The sequence below is a fragment of the Pygocentrus nattereri genome, chromosome 24, assembly GCF_015220715.1.
Source record: "Pygocentrus nattereri isolate fPygNat1 chromosome 24, fPygNat1.pri, whole genome shotgun sequence".
NCBI classification, from domain to species: Eukaryota; Metazoa; Chordata; class Actinopteri; order Characiformes; family Serrasalmidae; genus Pygocentrus; species Pygocentrus nattereri.
Window position 1 is genome coordinate 941,629 of NC_051234.1, and position 16,184 is coordinate 957,812.

General features: G+C 42.2%; 2 protein-coding genes across 2 annotated transcripts; one reads left to right on the top strand and one right to left on the bottom strand.

Annotated features, from left to right (window-relative positions):
• The first annotated feature begins 79 nt into the window (after positions 1-79).
• Positions 80-5,699, top strand: lim2.5 (lens intrinsic membrane protein 2.5). Its single transcript, XM_017682324.2, has 5 exons — positions 80-1,237; positions 3,295-3,506; positions 4,182-4,331; positions 5,038-5,172; positions 5,283-5,699. The coding sequence occupies exons 2-5, from the start codon at positions 3,332-3,334 to the stop codon at positions 5,342-5,344; spliced, it is 522 nt and encodes a 173-aa protein (XP_017537813.1). The 5' UTR covers positions 80-1,237; positions 3,295-3,331; the 3' UTR covers positions 5,345-5,699.
• Positions 5,700-7,395: 1,696 nt separating this feature from the next.
• On the bottom strand, positions 7,396-11,481 carry si:ch211-231m23.4 (free fatty acid receptor 2). The gene is made up of 2 exons (XM_017682317.2): positions 11,239-11,481; positions 7,396-9,012 (listed from the first exon to the last, which is right to left on the bottom strand). Exon 2 carries the CDS (start codon positions 8,992-8,994, stop codon positions 8,062-8,064), a length of 933 nt encoding a protein of 310 aa, XP_017537806.1. The 5' UTR covers positions 8,995-9,012; positions 11,239-11,481; the 3' UTR covers positions 7,396-8,061.
• Between the last annotated feature and the right edge of the window lie 4,703 nt (positions 11,482-16,184).

The window sequence follows — 16,184 nt, forward strand, 5'->3', positions numbered from 1 at the left end:
TGGTCCATTCAGTATGAAATGTTTGTGTAAAGTGATTTTGAATTAAATAAATAATATACGATAATATATATTCAGACTGGTTTGATGTGACATGGTTAATTGTAGAGGAACTTACTGAGTCAGATGTCTTCACAGTGGTGGTGATAGGAACCAGGGGTCCTCATGTCTTAGAATCAAATATAGCCAATTCTTTTCTAAACACAGAGACTAGTGAGCCTAGACATGTCTTCTGAGTTTCATATGCCATGTTAATGATGGTCAAATAGTGGTCAGTTTGGGTAAATATGCTTTTTTTGGGGAACCGGGTTGCCTTATAACACTCTACATGTTCCTCTCTACCATGAATAGATTTAAAAACATAGATTTTAGGCCAAAAATTTCTCTAAACTATCATCAGTGTCTTAGACACCAGACAGTGAATTCATAACCATTTCATATGATAGCTTTCAGTGAGGGGAGCTCTTAGAGCTGGACGTCTGGTTCCTATCACCACTACTTTGAACATTTCTCTGTGAAGTTTTTCCAAAACAGCCTTTTGTGCCAAACCTCTCTGAATGACTCTGCTCACATTAGAATGATTGCATTATGCAGAAATTTTGAAAAACTGCTTGAGTTCCCCTTCTTGCTCCAGTGTAACCTGTGAGGTTAATAGAAAGGCCTAACATTCATCATCTTCCAGTCATAAGCTTTCCCGGCCAGGTAGCGCTGTAGCTGAGTGTATATGTGTGCGGGTATTGGAGCGGTCATGTGTTTGCTCCGAGTGCGTCCCCCATGGGCTCCGAACAGCATGGCTGGCCGTGGCTTGAAAGAAAGTGTGCACTTCAGCATGTTGCATTGACTACCAGGCACTGTTACTGCAAACCTCTGCACATCCACAGTTCTAGAACGGCCAATACAACAACAAAAAAAAAGCGCCCACACATACCCACATGCACACCCACCCTTCCCCCCATACCGTGACCCCACTCCCAACGCTGACCGTGGGCCAGGCCTGAAAGGGTCACGTGGAGCTGGCACCGGCAAGCTCAAGTGCATTTGTTCTGTGCGGACAAACCTGTGTGTTTAAAGGATTTTGCCACCATCGACAGAAAAGCAAGAGGGATAACTTTTTGGAATTCGGCCTAGGGGGTCCTCTTTGACGTTACGCTCACTGCAGGCTCCCCGCTCTCCTGTCTTGCTCTCTCTCCCTGCGGAAAGGTTCACACTTGAGAGTGTTTCTTTATCCTGAAGGACTCGGGTAAGACGCCCTCGTGCTGTGGTGAATTTGCTGAATTGAGTTTAGAAGTAACGTGTGGAATCGGGGTCCATCAAGAGTTCAAGTGGCCCTATGTGTATACAGTCGTGTGCAAAAGTTTGAACGCCCCTGGTCAGTTTTTTTTTTTTTTTTTGAGTGAACTCAACGTCTGCAGAGACTTAAATTGGGCATTTTCTGCAAATTCTAGTCCGCAATTTCTATCCGTTTGCTGCATTTAACGTACGGGAAAAAATATAAAATGCAAAATACGATGGGGGCCTTTTGCACAGGCCTCATTTCATCTTTACTTCATGTTTTTATTCGTTTTTCCGACAAAATGTCATTCGAGCAGGGGTGCCTAAACTTTTGCACAGGGTTGTATGTATACATGACGCCATCATTGTTATTTAATGTAACATAACAAAACAAAAAATTGAAGACCTGCCTTGTGATTGTTTTCATAAAATACACGCTTTAATGTCAATTTATTTGTTTTGCATATCCATGAGCTGCTTGCACTGACGTGTTCATGTGTTTGCATATGTATGAGTGGAGCTGGTATTTAGTGTAATTATAGTTGACAGCACACGTTTCAACACCCACGGTCAAATTATGGTTTATTATGTTTGACCGGGGCGCACAGACTTTTGCATATGACGTAACTAAAGTCAGAGGTCGACATTCAAATGGTCACAGACGTGTGAATGTGGAGTTTAGGAGAAATAACAAACAACAGCAAATTCATCTTAATTGAATGGTTTAAATGGTCATTTTTGTAAAGTACTGCATGCACATGAGATCAAATATCCAATACAACTTTGTATTAAATCTTAAGTATAAACAGTATATAGGGGTCTATAGAGGCCACTGCAAGGCAATGATGTGAAACCCAGTTTCTTATTTCACAGCTAAATAGATTAATTTCTACTGACAGCACAGCTGCCTAAATATAAATACTGCCTCTTGGTCATTTGGCTGTAATTTGGCTGAACCAATAGCCGAAGTTGTAACCAGTTTTTACTGGTTTCCTGGTTTAGTACCATTACATCTCATTGCCTTTGCCTGCGCCACCATGCAAATAGTATTACTAGCTACTATCGCAATGATTTACATCACACTTAGTTTCAGTGGCTGGATCATGAGATCAGGGCTTTTCTTGTGAAAGAATGTTTGACTTTGCATTTCCAGAGGAAAAAAAAAACATGCTGGTGGTAGTTTCGGTCGAGGCAACTTTCTCAGGATGTGTGTTATGAGGTAAATTCACACATCTAGAGAATCAAATTTGAATCAAATGAAATAAAATGGACTGACCACAAGTTTCTGAACGTTTCGGCGCCTCAAGCTTGATCCTACTTGGGGGGTGTGGGGCTACCCTACCCACCCCTATCCTGGTCCACACAGAGCTGGAAACGACCCTGCTCAGAGATTGTGGGTCTAAGACTCTAAAACCTTCAGGCAGTTTAGAGCCTTTTAATGCTATCGTCCTCATCTCCTTGTTATTTTTAACTGACCCTAAAAGGCCCTTTTTTCGGTTTTACTCATTGCGGTCAGTGGTAACCGATGATATAACATGAGTGTCACTTACTCACTGGCATCAGTGCCACTTAGCGGTCATTTATCACAGTTTGTTTCTAAAAATGACCTGAAATGAATGCAGTTCTTATCCCATTCTTAGTCATTCCTTTATCCATGTCCACTGTGTGACTGTACATATTGTCCACTGTGTGACTGCGTTTGCCAGTATTAGCCCTGTGATTTTACCCTTTATTAGAAACCAGTGACCAGTAAAGCCACATTATATAATATTTTACACACTTTGTTGTGGTACAGCGTCCTGTGGTCAGACTAATATGGCTGAAGGACTACTTGAAATCAGGCTAGCGAATGCTATATTCTGCTGAATTACATGCTGAACTATAAAACAGAACAAATTCAAAATATCGCTCCACGTGGCTCCAAGCCGTGACCCTTCGTACTAAGTGTTTGGTGGCAGACAGAGAGGCGCGCTGTGCACTAACGCTGCCGTGTGATCTGATCCTCTCTGGCCACGTTGAATGCAGTGTGTTGAGCTTTGCAGCCTCCGCAGCATCCATCAAGATGTACAGCTTTATGGGAGGGGGCCTATTCTGCGCCATCGTGGGGAACATCCTCCTGGTGGTCTCCACGGCCACCGACTACTGGATGCAGTACCGCCTGTCCGGCAGCTTCGCTCACCAGGGCCTGTGGCGCTACTGTATGTCCGGCAAGTGCTACATGCAGACAGATAGTATCGGTAAGTCACGTGCCAAGCAGGTCAAAGCAAACAAAGTTATTTCTGTGATATTTGGTTAAAATTTGTACCCCTGTTGAAAAAAACAGCACAGGCCACAGCATGAAATCCAGTGCTGGTTCTGTTGGTCACCCAGCGTGATCACACTAGCATCCAAAACACAGCATAAGCTGTGCTATGCTGCGCTGGTCTGTGCTGGTGTTTTTAGCAGGAGGGCTAATATCAGGATGGACTGGCTGATTGTAAGCTCATGTTGGCTAACAGCTGACAAATCAGACCAAAGCACCATTAATGTAATACATTTCTGATCATTTATTCACCAATTTCAACATATTTGCTCATTTCCAACATGCCTATTTGATAAAACCACAAATAGCCAAACATAGACGTGTCTGCTAGATGCCTCAAATGTAAAACCTATAGTGGTTGGTTGGTGTAGTGGATAGCACATCTGCCTTCTATGCTGTAGACCTGGGTTCAATCCCACATCTGGTTAAGCCCCCTACACTATACCAATATGAGTCCTTGGGCAAGACTCCCAACACCGCCTTCGCCTCCCTGTGTAAAATAATCCGATTGTAAGTCGCTCTGGATAAGAGCGTCAGCCAAATGTAAAAATGTAGTTCTCAGTTGTGTAACTGGCGTCTTTGCCAATCTACCGTCTTCTCTTTCTCTCAGCATACTGGAACGCCACAAGGGCCTTCATGATTCTATCCGCGATGTCGTGTTTCGCGGGAATCATCGCCGGCATCCTCTCCTTCGCTCACTTCTCTGCTTTCGAGAGGTTCAACCGCTCCTTTGCCGCAGGGATCATGTTTTTCGTTTCAAGTGAGTTCCTAGCCTGCTGTGTGCTAAATTATCCAAAGGGCTACAGCTGCTAATACTGAGGCCCTCAGAACTTGCGCAGCTCATTGGTAGCGCATGTTTTGAGTGCATTTTGGGTGAAGGAGGCATTGAACCCACTTAAGTGCTTCAGCCTTGCACTTTAACTCCTTCTAGAAAAACTAAAACTGGATGATAAATGGAGAAATGATTTGCAGCGGGTAGCGCTGTCACCTCACAGCGAGAAGGGCCTCGGTTCGATTCCCCAGCCAGGTAACCAGGGTCTGTGTGTGGGGTTCCTCCGGGTTCTCCGGTTTCCTCCCACAGTCCAAAGACATGCAGTCAGGCCAACTGGACGTGCCAAACTGCCCCTTGGTCTGAGTGTGTGTGTGCGCTGTGATGGACTGGCGGCCTGTCCAGGGTGTATCCTGCCTTCAGCCCAATGTCAGCTGGGATAGGCTCCAGCACCCCCCACGACCCAGAAGGAGAAGCGGCTTAGTGTGTATTTTGGGGCATTTTTATTGGTCCATAAATTTTGACACAGTGCAAAGAGGCCAATCTCAAATCATGTCAAAACATGAAGAATGAAAGTGAAAACGGAGATAAAAGGTTTTGACCTGACAGCATTGATAAGTTGTGTTTTGGATGCTGGTTCTTAGGAGTGACCGACTCATTTATAGTAGTAAGCTAACCTAGATGCTATTCTCGGCAGCTCTCTTTGTTCTGCTTGCGATGGCTATCTACACCGGGGTGACGGTGAACTTCTTGGGAAAGCGTTTTGGTGACTGGCGTTTCTCCTGGTCCTACATACTAGGCTGGGTCGCCCTGCTCATGACCTTCTTTGCAGGTGGGTAAAAAGACGACGATAGCCATTTTCCTTGTAGCCTCAACAGGTGATCTCTACGGCATCGTGCTCAGTCAGACGTCAGTCTCAGTGTGACCTGATTTGCTTTGCAGGTATATTTTACATGTGCGCCTACAGGATGCATGAGTGCAGGCGAGTGGCCGGCCCGCGCTAGAGGGATTAAGAAAAAGGAACAGAAACTACGATGACAAGAATAAGGACGAGTACGAGTCTGCAGGCCTGTTCACCGCAAAATCAGGGCTTCAATCAGTGACGTCAGGGCTGCATCGCAGCCGAGTCAAAGTAAACGCAGGGAAAGCAGCTGAAAAATAAAGGTGCCTCAAGTTCTCTGCCTCTGCGGTTCTTCTTCACTCTTACACAGTCCATACTACGGTCAGTAGCAGTTAGATCATTACACTAAATGTATGGCTATGATGGGAAATGAAAGTGATAGAATTTTAAGTTCAGATGAAAATGTTCTGTTCATGCTGGTTAGATTTTGAAATAAATTTCAGACCATTGAAAAAAAACAATATTGTTTATTGCTTTTGTTTATTTAATATTTTGAATTATAACCACATTTTGTGGTCATTTACATTTACATTCATATTCATGTTCAATCAGCAGATGCTAGCTGGCTTTCCGTCCACATATTTCATGTTTTTTGACATATTAAAAAAGAAACGGTGTATATGCAGAAACTCCCCTGGAACCCCTGGAACCCCTGGCACCCCTGGAACCCCTGGAACCCCTGGAACCCCTGGCACCCCTGGCACCCCTGGCACCCCTGGTCAAATGACATTTTGTAATTAACAAATATTTTTCCATGTATTTGTGGTTAATATAAACATAGGTGAAAAATATATTGTTATGGCAGGCATCATACTTTATGTTATTTATTTTCTGTTGTCTGAAGAAAACCTCGTATCTCCAAAACGGTAGCTGTACAGGAGATTGGTGGATTTAAGTAAAAAAATACAATCAGGTTGTTTTTTTCACTGATTTTTATGACAAACTGACAAAGTCTAGAAAACCCACGTTCTTGCATCTTGAAGATGAGAGTTACTTGAAACTTGAAAAACCTGTGGGTGAATTTTTGGGCCTGTTTTGAATGCAAGCCAGATGCTAATGCTACTGCTAGGAAGCCAAACATCCTGCTGCTGCTGTATTAGCTGTCCTGAAATTGTCTTTACAGTGGGGAGAGCTACGCTAATGCTGCTTAGCTGTATTCATTAGCCCACAGATCACTGGCTAGACCAGCATTCAGGACTTGGAGACACCACAGGGATTCCCAATGGTTGTATGATGTGTTTGTGCAATGCATTTTGGGTATTGTGGTGAAAAATTCTCTCTGACTTATGAAGATGATTGACATAATGCTGCTCTGCAAAACACTGCATGACACAGCAAACAAAGTACTAAACTCTTCTTTTAGGTCAGTGCGAAACTGACCCAATGTGAAGGTTTTAGCTACGGTTTTATTTGTCCTTCCATTTCCCCTTTTCAACTGGCTCCGCTGTAGGCTCACTGCTGTAGACCAGAACCGGATGCAACTAAAGGGCTCAAATCCTAGATAATTCCTAAATTTTATTTTTCCCCTCGACATTCACTTCATAATGTTCGCTGGAGTGTTGGGGTGGGATTCCCTGGTGGAAATGTACTGATGCATACTGCTTTATTTATTTATTTATTTATTTATTTTTACCCCTCTACTTCTTTCACAACTACTCGACAGGAGTCTTTAAACTTCCCATTAAACTTTATCAATATAAGCAATCGTTACTGCCCTGTCTCGGCTCCACAGCTGAATCAGATCAGCAGGTAATAATAAAATAATCCTCCTCTACAGTAAAATAAAGCTCTGCTGATCCTTCAACACAGTCTAACAGTAAATGGTCTTAAACGCTGGAGTTAATGTAGAACTGCTGATTCACCCTTTAACCCTGAAGATCAGCGCAGACGGCTGGTCACCATAGCAACACAGACGACAGCCTCGCCCAGCTAGTAGCTACGAAACGGCAAAGAGAGAGATTTAAGACAGACGTCGATAATTTGGAGACGAATGGACTGATTTGTTTTTTTTAAGCGGCTGGTTTCCTGACACGTTTAATCTGCAACAAAAAACAGTCAAACATTTCAAAGCCATGAAGCTGAAGTCGCTTCTCGTTCACCAGATTCTTGTTTGAGTTTTCCCATTCCAACTTAAATGGTGCAGCAGTTCCTTTCTGGTGCCTCAGGCATCATTTAAGGTAGAACAGGAAAATTAGGACAAGAAGCTGGTGGATGAGAAGCTGACGCAAAAAGTCAAATGTCAGACATTTAACAAGAAACATTTTCACTTTTGAGGAAAAGTTTCCTGCCAGAGATGCGAGAAAAGTGGCTACAGCTGAGCTGAAGATTAAAGCAGAGCAAGGTAAGCATATTATATTATATTATTAGTCTATATTAGGGCATTTTTTGTTGTATTGTTAAGGCTGATGAATGGAAATGAGCGCTCTTCTAATTGGCTACGGCATTTTAAAAACCAGTCCAGGTTGAAATCCTCCTTATAACTTCATGAGTGCGTGGTACTAAACTGCTGTGGGTTGAAAAAGTGTAAATCCATTGCTTTTTTGACATCAACTTAGTTTGATGTCTGGGCTGAGAGGTCAATTTTAAAACTTTACAAATGTTAATATATCAAAGAAATATGGAAAATGTGGTTGTGACATGTTAATGACACCTATGACATGTTAAATAATGGCTCGTGTGCTTTGAAGTTAGGCCTGATAAGCCCCAGAACAGGATGTTCTGTAACCAAGCCTTCAGTGATAACACAATTCAGTCCAGCATTACATTCGAGTCCAATGCTGAAAGCAAACACCTACAGTCTATGGTGTTGCTCTCTGTATCCTACAACATAACATTCTGGGAATCTACTTCTGGTCCGTTTGAGGCTTTAGGATTTGTGTCTTTGTTGCAACCGAAGGACAAGAGTTTCCAGAAGGAGATCTTGGTGGTGTTTTGATAGGTGGTGGAGGAAAAGTAGAAGATGATGGGGTCCAGGCAGGTGTTCAAGGTGCTTAGCAGCAAAGTGTAGTATCTCCACGGTGGGCTCTTGTTGGAGCTGTAGCCCACCACGTGGGAGAGGTTATAGGGCAGGAAACACACCAGGAAGACGGTCAAGGTTCCCAATGCCATCCCGATGGCCCGCTGCTTCTTCTCCTTGGCTATGCGAGGCCTGCTGTAGAGGATCCAGATGCAGTTGAGGTAGCAGAACACGCACACCAAGAGGGGCAACAAACAGAGGACCACGAAGAACTCCAGGCGCATAGGGAGGACGATTTTGCTCTGGCTTTCGGTGAAGTTCTCGTAGCACGTCGTCTTGGGAATGGTGCTGTTTTCGTTCATATGCACCACCACAAACACGATGGTGCAGTGGGCTCCACTGAACAGCCAGATGAAGACGCTGCCGACGACGGCGTAGAGGAGCTTGCGAAACCTCCGGTAGGCGATAGGGAAGGCCACTCCCAGGTAGCGGTCGACGCTGATGGCCATCAGCAGCAGCGCACTGGTGTATATGGTGGTAAAGAAGACGAATGACGTGATGGAGCAAAGTATCTGGGATAAGTGCCATTGCAGGCCAGATGCTGCCTCATACATCTTCAAGGGCAGGAAGAGGAGGAAGAGGATGTCAGAGGCGGTCAGGTTCAGTAGCAGGATGTCAGTAGGAGTGGGATTGTCAATCAGCTTCCTAATGAAGGCATAAATGGCCAGAATATTGGCTGGCAGGCCGATTAAGAAGGTTATGATGTAGGTGGAGAGAAGCACCCATTGGTTTATCATCGTGTAAACTGTAGGACACTGGAAGAACAAGGTTGAGATGCTGTTATTACAAAATTATGGAGCTTCTGAAGGAAATTAACCAAATTAAAGCACATCATACAACCCATGGAAGCGGCTCTGCAGTAAAGGGGAATGCAGATGTTGCACAATTTGTGATTTAAGCAAAGTCATTCAGAGTGGCTCGATGCCAGACACTCCTTTAGAGAAACTTACTGTGTCCTCCACAGTGGTGACAGGAACCAGACGTGGTTCGATCTGAAGCATTAAAGGCCTTTAAAGGCTCCTTCACAGTTATTACAATCACAGTATTACAATAAATCTAAAGGGGAACGCCACCAATTTTTTATTTCCACATAACTGAATGGTTAGGATTTAAACAAAGCCATTCAGAGCAGTTTGGTGTGAAATGCTCCATTCTAGAGAAACTCACTGAACCAGACATCCACCTCTAAAAGCTTCCTCACAGGAAATGATTACACAAAATGGTAATAAATAAGCTGCCCGATGCCTGACGCAGTGTTTTACAGTAGTTTTGTGATAAAGTTTTGGCCTAAAATGTCTTGTTAATCCATTTATTTTAACCTATGAATGGAGGAGAAGTCCATGCAGGACACTTTAAGGCAAAATAATCCCCCAAATATGTATTTCTTTCAGATTTTATCTATTCTATTCAAATCTATTCTAATTAATGGCACTTTGACACGTTCACGCTGCAGCAGAAGACATTACCTGACCAAAACTAATATACTGAGGCTCAGAAGGACAGTGTGAAGGTTTAAAGCCAGTGAAACATGATTCACCACGCATGGGAAATACTACCTCATCATTTTTATCAGTAGGCGTGATGACTGCATGCTGCTGCAGTTTCCTGTCAACTTTCCCTCAGTTGAAGGCACTTCAGAATTCTCCAAAAAGCTGTCAATATCAAAATATCAATATCAAGACCCATCGTCACTGTCCAAAAAATAACCCAGCGCACGGTAGTATAGTGGGCAAAAGTGCACTACAATGAGCAAAAGTCCACTATAGTGGGCAAAATAATCCCCCAAATATGTATTTCTTTCAGATTTTGACTAATTTGCATATATAATCTGCATATAAAAAAGACTTGTGTAGGCTCACTGCTGGTTTGGATAGTAAATAAAATGGCTATATTTGTGTTGTAGACACGGCGACCCCTGGTTCCCATCACCTCCACTGTAATGAAATCTGAGTCTGTAAGTTTCACTATAACAAACCGTTTTACAAAAAACACTGAATGACTTTGTTAATACTGCAGTGACAGAATTATGTCCAAAAAAATGAAACATCAGTGGAATATATATAAATAAAAAAAAAAAAAAAAAAAAAAAAATATATATATATATATATATATATATATATATATATATATATGCACTCTCACGCATTAAATCACTCTGAATAACTTTGTTTACATAATGATTTAATTATGCAGAACTTTTGAGAATTTACCCTTCAAGTGTGTAAGTACTATACGGCAAATATGTAGTAACAGCAATGCAGTATTTAGCCATTTTTGGACAAGTATTTAGTTTTCTTACTCAGACTTAGTCTAAAGTGAAGATAAAATATTCTTTTAATAAGTATTAGGACAGCACAACCGTCACTTTTCTTGTATTTTCCGTGTGGGACCCTCTATTTTAGAAAAGTGTAATGTATCTAAGAGATAAAGACAGACTGGAATCAAATACCTTTAGTTGAGTTTCACTCATACTATGAGTCATATGTATCCGCCCTGACCGTGCGCCTCTTAATCATTTACCAAATATGTCCTTAGTTTTTTGATTATGAATAACCACATTGCAAATAAAGAGATTCGTTGGTAGTGTACAGACATGCGCATGGACTAGAAAAGCCACCTGTTTACATTTCCTGGGTTGATGGTTGACCTTTTTTCAGTTCTGTGTGCTGGAACAATGTCGGTCATTAGAAAACTGGATTAAAACATGCTCAGAACCGGCTGGAAACGGGGCAGCTTGGTTATTTTGGCTATTCCACCCATGAAAACCTCAGCCCACGTGTGAAGCAGTGAGGTTTTAATGGTGTAAATATTATTGCTGGTCCGTCTGTCACTGCTCAGGACATTAAACCAAAACATTCTGTTTATTAACATCAACATTAATGAGAAGATGAAACAACAGAAAGCCAAGCAGAGATCGATTCAGCATCACTGAAATAGAGTTGATTAAAAGGAAAAAGGCAAAAACAAGCAAAAAAACTTACCCTGACAGCGACGTCCAGTGTTACAATAAACTAATTCCCTCTCCTGACAACCCACGCGCAGGGTTCACCATTAAATAACGCCGTCTAACAGCGCAGCACCTGAGTGGTTCAGGAATCTGTGGGTCCAGATGACTCTGTAATCAGCACATACTGCATGAAACAAGCCACAGCCTTCAGAGAGCTCAGGAAGTCCATGCAAATCTATTCTAATTAATGGCACTTTGACACGTTCGCGCTGCAGCAGAAGACACTACCTGACCAAAACTAATATACTGAGGCTCAGAAGGACAGTGTGAAGGTTTAAAGCCAGTGAAACATGATTCACCACGCATGGGAAATACTACCTCATCATTTTTATCAGTAGGCGTGATGACTGCATGCTGCTGCAGTTTCCTGTCAACTTTCCCTCAGTTGAAGGCACTTCAGAATTCTCCAAAAAGCTGTCAATATCAAAACAGGAGCCAGAATAAGGACATCGCCACTGTCCAAAAATAACCCAGCGCACGGTAGTATAGTGGGCAAAAGTCCACTATAGTGGGCAAAAGTGCACTATAGTGGGCAAAAGTGCACTATAGTGGGCAAAAGTGCACTACAGTGGGAAAAAGTGCACTATAGTGGGCAAAAGTGCACTACAGTGGGCAAAAGTGCACTATAGTGGGCAAAAGTGCACTACAATGGGCAAAAGTGCACTATAGTGGGCAAAAGTGCACTATAGTGGGCAAAGGTGCACTACAATGGGCAAAAGTGCACTATAGTGAGCAAAAATGCACTATAGTGGGCAAAAGTGCACTACAGTGGGCAAAAGTGCATTACAGTGTGCAAAAGTGCACTATAGTGGGCAAAAGTGCACCACAGTGGGCAAAAGTGCACTACAGTGGGCAAAAGTGCATTACAGTGGGCAAAAGTGCACTACAGTGGGCAAAAGTGCATTACAGTGGGAAAAAGTGCATTACAGTGGGCAAAAGTGCACTATAGTGGGCAAAAGTCTTAGCAGTCAAATTACATTTTCGGTTGGTTTTCCAAAAAGTAAGTTATTAATAAGTTAACGGTAACTCTGTCTATGAATGTCATGTTTAGAAGCATCTATAAGCACATTTATAACATGTTATAATGCATTCATAAGACATTATAAACATTATAAATCTTTGAATTACACTGCATTACACTTTATAGCCATGTTTAATATGCATTATGGATTGTTAGTATTATGCATTATAAGTAGTGTTAATAACATGTTATACTGTCAGTGCCAGGGAAGTAAGTCCCAGCTTGGAGAGCGTGAAGACAAACACAGAGTTTATTCACTGAGATCTCCAGTGTTTTATTCCTCAGCGCTGGAGCTGTTAGAGCTGCATCTTCAGGGCTTCAGTCCTGAATATTCAGATGCTCCAAACTGGCCGCCAAGCCTAGAATCACTGCTACAGTGAGCTTTTCTGACCCAGCGTCCCACTTTAAATGCTACACTACATTAAATCACAGCAAACCAAGTACCCATCAGCCCCTCCCCTGAACCCCCTCTGACATCACACAGAGTGTAGAGTGAAGGCCTGGAGAGGGAGGGGTGAGATAGTCAAGTGCTATCATTGTAATTTGTTCCCTCACTGGTTCTAAAGTCAAGCTCTAGAACCCTTCACTCTGTAACACTACACTTCAGTACAGTAGTGCTGGTTTCTGCTGTCAACAAAACATCAACAAAACATGCAATCTGACCACCACGTTTGCACAAGCAAAAGCATCTTCCCCAAAACAAGGGAGTAGAAATACAAAAGAAGCAGGTCAAAAATCGATTTTAGTACTGAGGTGGACAAGTGGCGCCACCCCAGATGACAGGAACCAGACGTCTGCAGAGTTTAATACTATACAATATCACCCTCAGTCATAAATAAAACCCCTGGTTCCAATCACCACCACTATAAAGACGTTAGAGTCAGCAAGTTTCTCTACAGAGAATCATTTCACATCAGACCTCTCTGAAAGACTTTGTTTACATCTCAATGATTAATCCTGCTGAAATTTTTAAGAATTGGAATTCCCCTCAAACACCACACCATGAAAGCCTAACAAATAATAAAACATTATAACATACATAACAGCATAAAGCGTTTGCACAGCAAATTACTTTATTACCCAGAGCCTAAACTGTGTAATCTAAAGGCGAGGCTTTGCCTCAAACAGGTTCAGGGCAGTCAGGATATTAGCCTGGACAGATTTTTTTCCCCATGCAAGCATAACATCCTGCATTAGTCCATTTTTGGTTAGCAGCATGGCTGCATTCTGGAAACATCCATAAAACCTGTTTACAACAACTGGACTAACAGTAATTTTAGACAGGTCCATCTGCGTCCCTCTTGAAACATCACACGAGATCTTTCAGTGAAGATCTGTCAGAATGTTCTGGGAACTGGGAAAAGCCTGATGGTCACTGGGCCCCTGCTCAAACACACAGTAATGCTAAATAGACAAAGTGGTACCTATTCAAAGTAGAAAAGCAGAGGCCTCACAAAGTATCTGGCGGATCATTTTAAAGTGAAGTCAGAGTCAGGGTCTTCAGTCAATGGGGTGTGAGTGACCAGCCTGTTTTATTTAAAGAACAGGGAGCTATCACAGTCTGATCTTCACAGCACACGCTTGTGGAACTGTATCATGGCCCGAACAGAGGAGATTTATAAGGACCCCAGAATGAGAGTTGATGGAAAAGGTTACAAAGCCATCGCTGAAGAGTTTGGAGTCCACCATGGAAGACCATTGTTACGTTCCCTGGGAGTGGTTGACCAACAAAGATCGTACCAAGAGCAAGACGTTTCATGGTCTGTGAAGTCACAAAGGAACCCAGGGTAGCTTCTAATCACCTGTCTCACAGTGTCCACCATTAGGAGAACACTGACCAACAGTGGTGTGCATGGCAGGCTTGTAAAGACGAAGCTGCTGCTCTCCAAAGAGAACATTGCACTTTCCTGAAGATCACATGGACTAGCCAGAACGCTAGTCGAACAGTCTTTTGTGAAGGAAAGAAGCCAAAATAGATCTTTTTGGCTTAAATGAGAAACATTGTGTTTGGAAAAAAAAATACTGTATTATAGCATAAAAACCATATCGCATCTGTGAAACATGGTGGTGGTAGTATCATGGTTTGGGCCTGTTTTGCTGCATCTGGGCCAGGACAGCTTGCCACCATGGATTGAACAATGAACTCTTACTATACCAGCAAATTCTAGAGGAAAATGTATGGGCTTCTGCCCATGAGCTGAACGTGGTTCACACAGCTAAAGTTAAAAAAAGTTCTTAAAAAGTTAATATTTTAAAAATGGCCAAGTCAAAGTCCAAAAAGTTGAAGCTGAACTGGAAATGTGTAGTTTCAGTTATTACTGCACGTCTATGTCAATGCCAATTACAGCTAGCACCTCTATGGGACTGTAGTAGTATATTATACTATAAGATATGAGTGATTCCCCTGAATATTTTTTGGCCATTCTAGATTAAATATGATGATTTTTCTCTCAAAGTTGTTCACCCAAAGTGTTTGATTTTACTGCAAATTTTATGTTTGTAGTTCATCAATAATTAAAACCTTCAGTTCAGCTTCTGATATCCTGAGAAATGGGAGGCCCCATTTTTACTTTGAGTGTAGTATAATTATGATGATATATTAGATCCTTGCAATCAATAAAATTATGACTGATAAGAAGCAGAAGATCTTGCTGTTATGTTATTGATGGTTGTTAATTTCTGGACACAAACACAAGTTCTGCTCCATCTATGATCTTTATTAATAAACACAAAGTACATAACTGGACATTTTGGGAAAAAGGTGGACACAATAATGTAAACACCCAAGAACACATTAATATCAAGTCTCAGAAAAAAGACATATGTGGCCAGGATCATCCTGGAAAATGAAAAGATTATGAGTGAATGTTGTTAGTAACACAGGGATGACCTGGTCCTGTAGGCTTCAGACTTGGCTGTTATACAACTTTGCAGAGCAAACATTGGACTTAATAACGCCCATAAAACTGCAGCCTGTACAATCATGAATTCTCCACTATGTTGACAATAAAGGTTTCCTTTGACTTTCTCTTCTCATGTAAACAAGTCCAGATGTAGGGAAAACAAGCTGAATCACAAATATGCAGACCATGTTTTTGTTGCTCCAGAGTCCATAGGTCTCAGGTTTTATACCCATTATAACAGGGACCTGTCTCCCAAAGCAGGCCAGAGCTTGATCAAACCCTACATTTTCTCGCTCATGATGATTTATCACTTTTTATCGGACTACATCACAAACTTATGCACGTCTTACCCACTCCAGGCCTGTTAAGGTTCCGGATTTTGGATCATAAACAGCTCTTGGAACAATCAGGGACAGCTTTCTGATGGAGGTGGACCTTTCCAGTCCCATCTCACTTTGGGTGCACTGTTGTGTGTGACTCCATGTATGAGCAGCATTTTCACTTTTGCTATTCAAAAGCTCCAGCAAACATTGCATCATATCATACGTCCACCCATAAAGCAGTGAGCCAGTACAGGTGAATGGAGCGCCTCCTGTTTTCCTTCATGTTGTTTGTAGCATCCATCATATGAAAAATGGCCAAAGATTCACCAGTTTCAGTATTTAGAACAGTATTTATGTTATGTTTTTATTTAAAATAAAACACATTTAGATGTTTAAAGCTGCACTGTGCAAGCTTTGGGGATTTGGAGACCTCTATGGTGGAAATGTGTAGTTGCATATCCCATGTGTAACAATATTTTGTAACGTGGGTTGTGCTTCAAACCTCTTCCCCAAGTGAATCTGATGATTAACAGTAATATGTTGTTAGGATGTCTGACAATTGTAGCTCCAGCAGGCACTAACACTGTAGCAGTGGTGACAGGGCCTGGGTTTCCCGGATTTCCCGGGATTCCCGGATTCCCCGGCCGGGCAACTAAAAACCTTTCTGTGTGGG

Coding starts and splice junctions, on each gene's coding strand:
- lim2.5 (XM_017682324.2), top strand. CDS start 3,332: ATGTACAGCTTTATGGGAGGGGGCCTATTCTGCGCCATCGTGGGGAAC. Junction 3,507..4,181: donor CATGCAGACAGATAGTATCG/GTAAGTCACGTG, acceptor TCTTTCTCTCAG/CATACTGGAACGCCACAAGG. Junction 4,332..5,037: donor GATCATGTTTTTCGTTTCAA/GTGAGTTCCTAG, acceptor TATTCTCGGCAG/CTCTCTTTGTTCTGCTTGCG.
- si:ch211-231m23.4 (XM_017682317.2), bottom strand. CDS start 8,994: ATGATAAACCAATGGGTGCTTCTCTCCACCTACATCATAACCTTCTTA.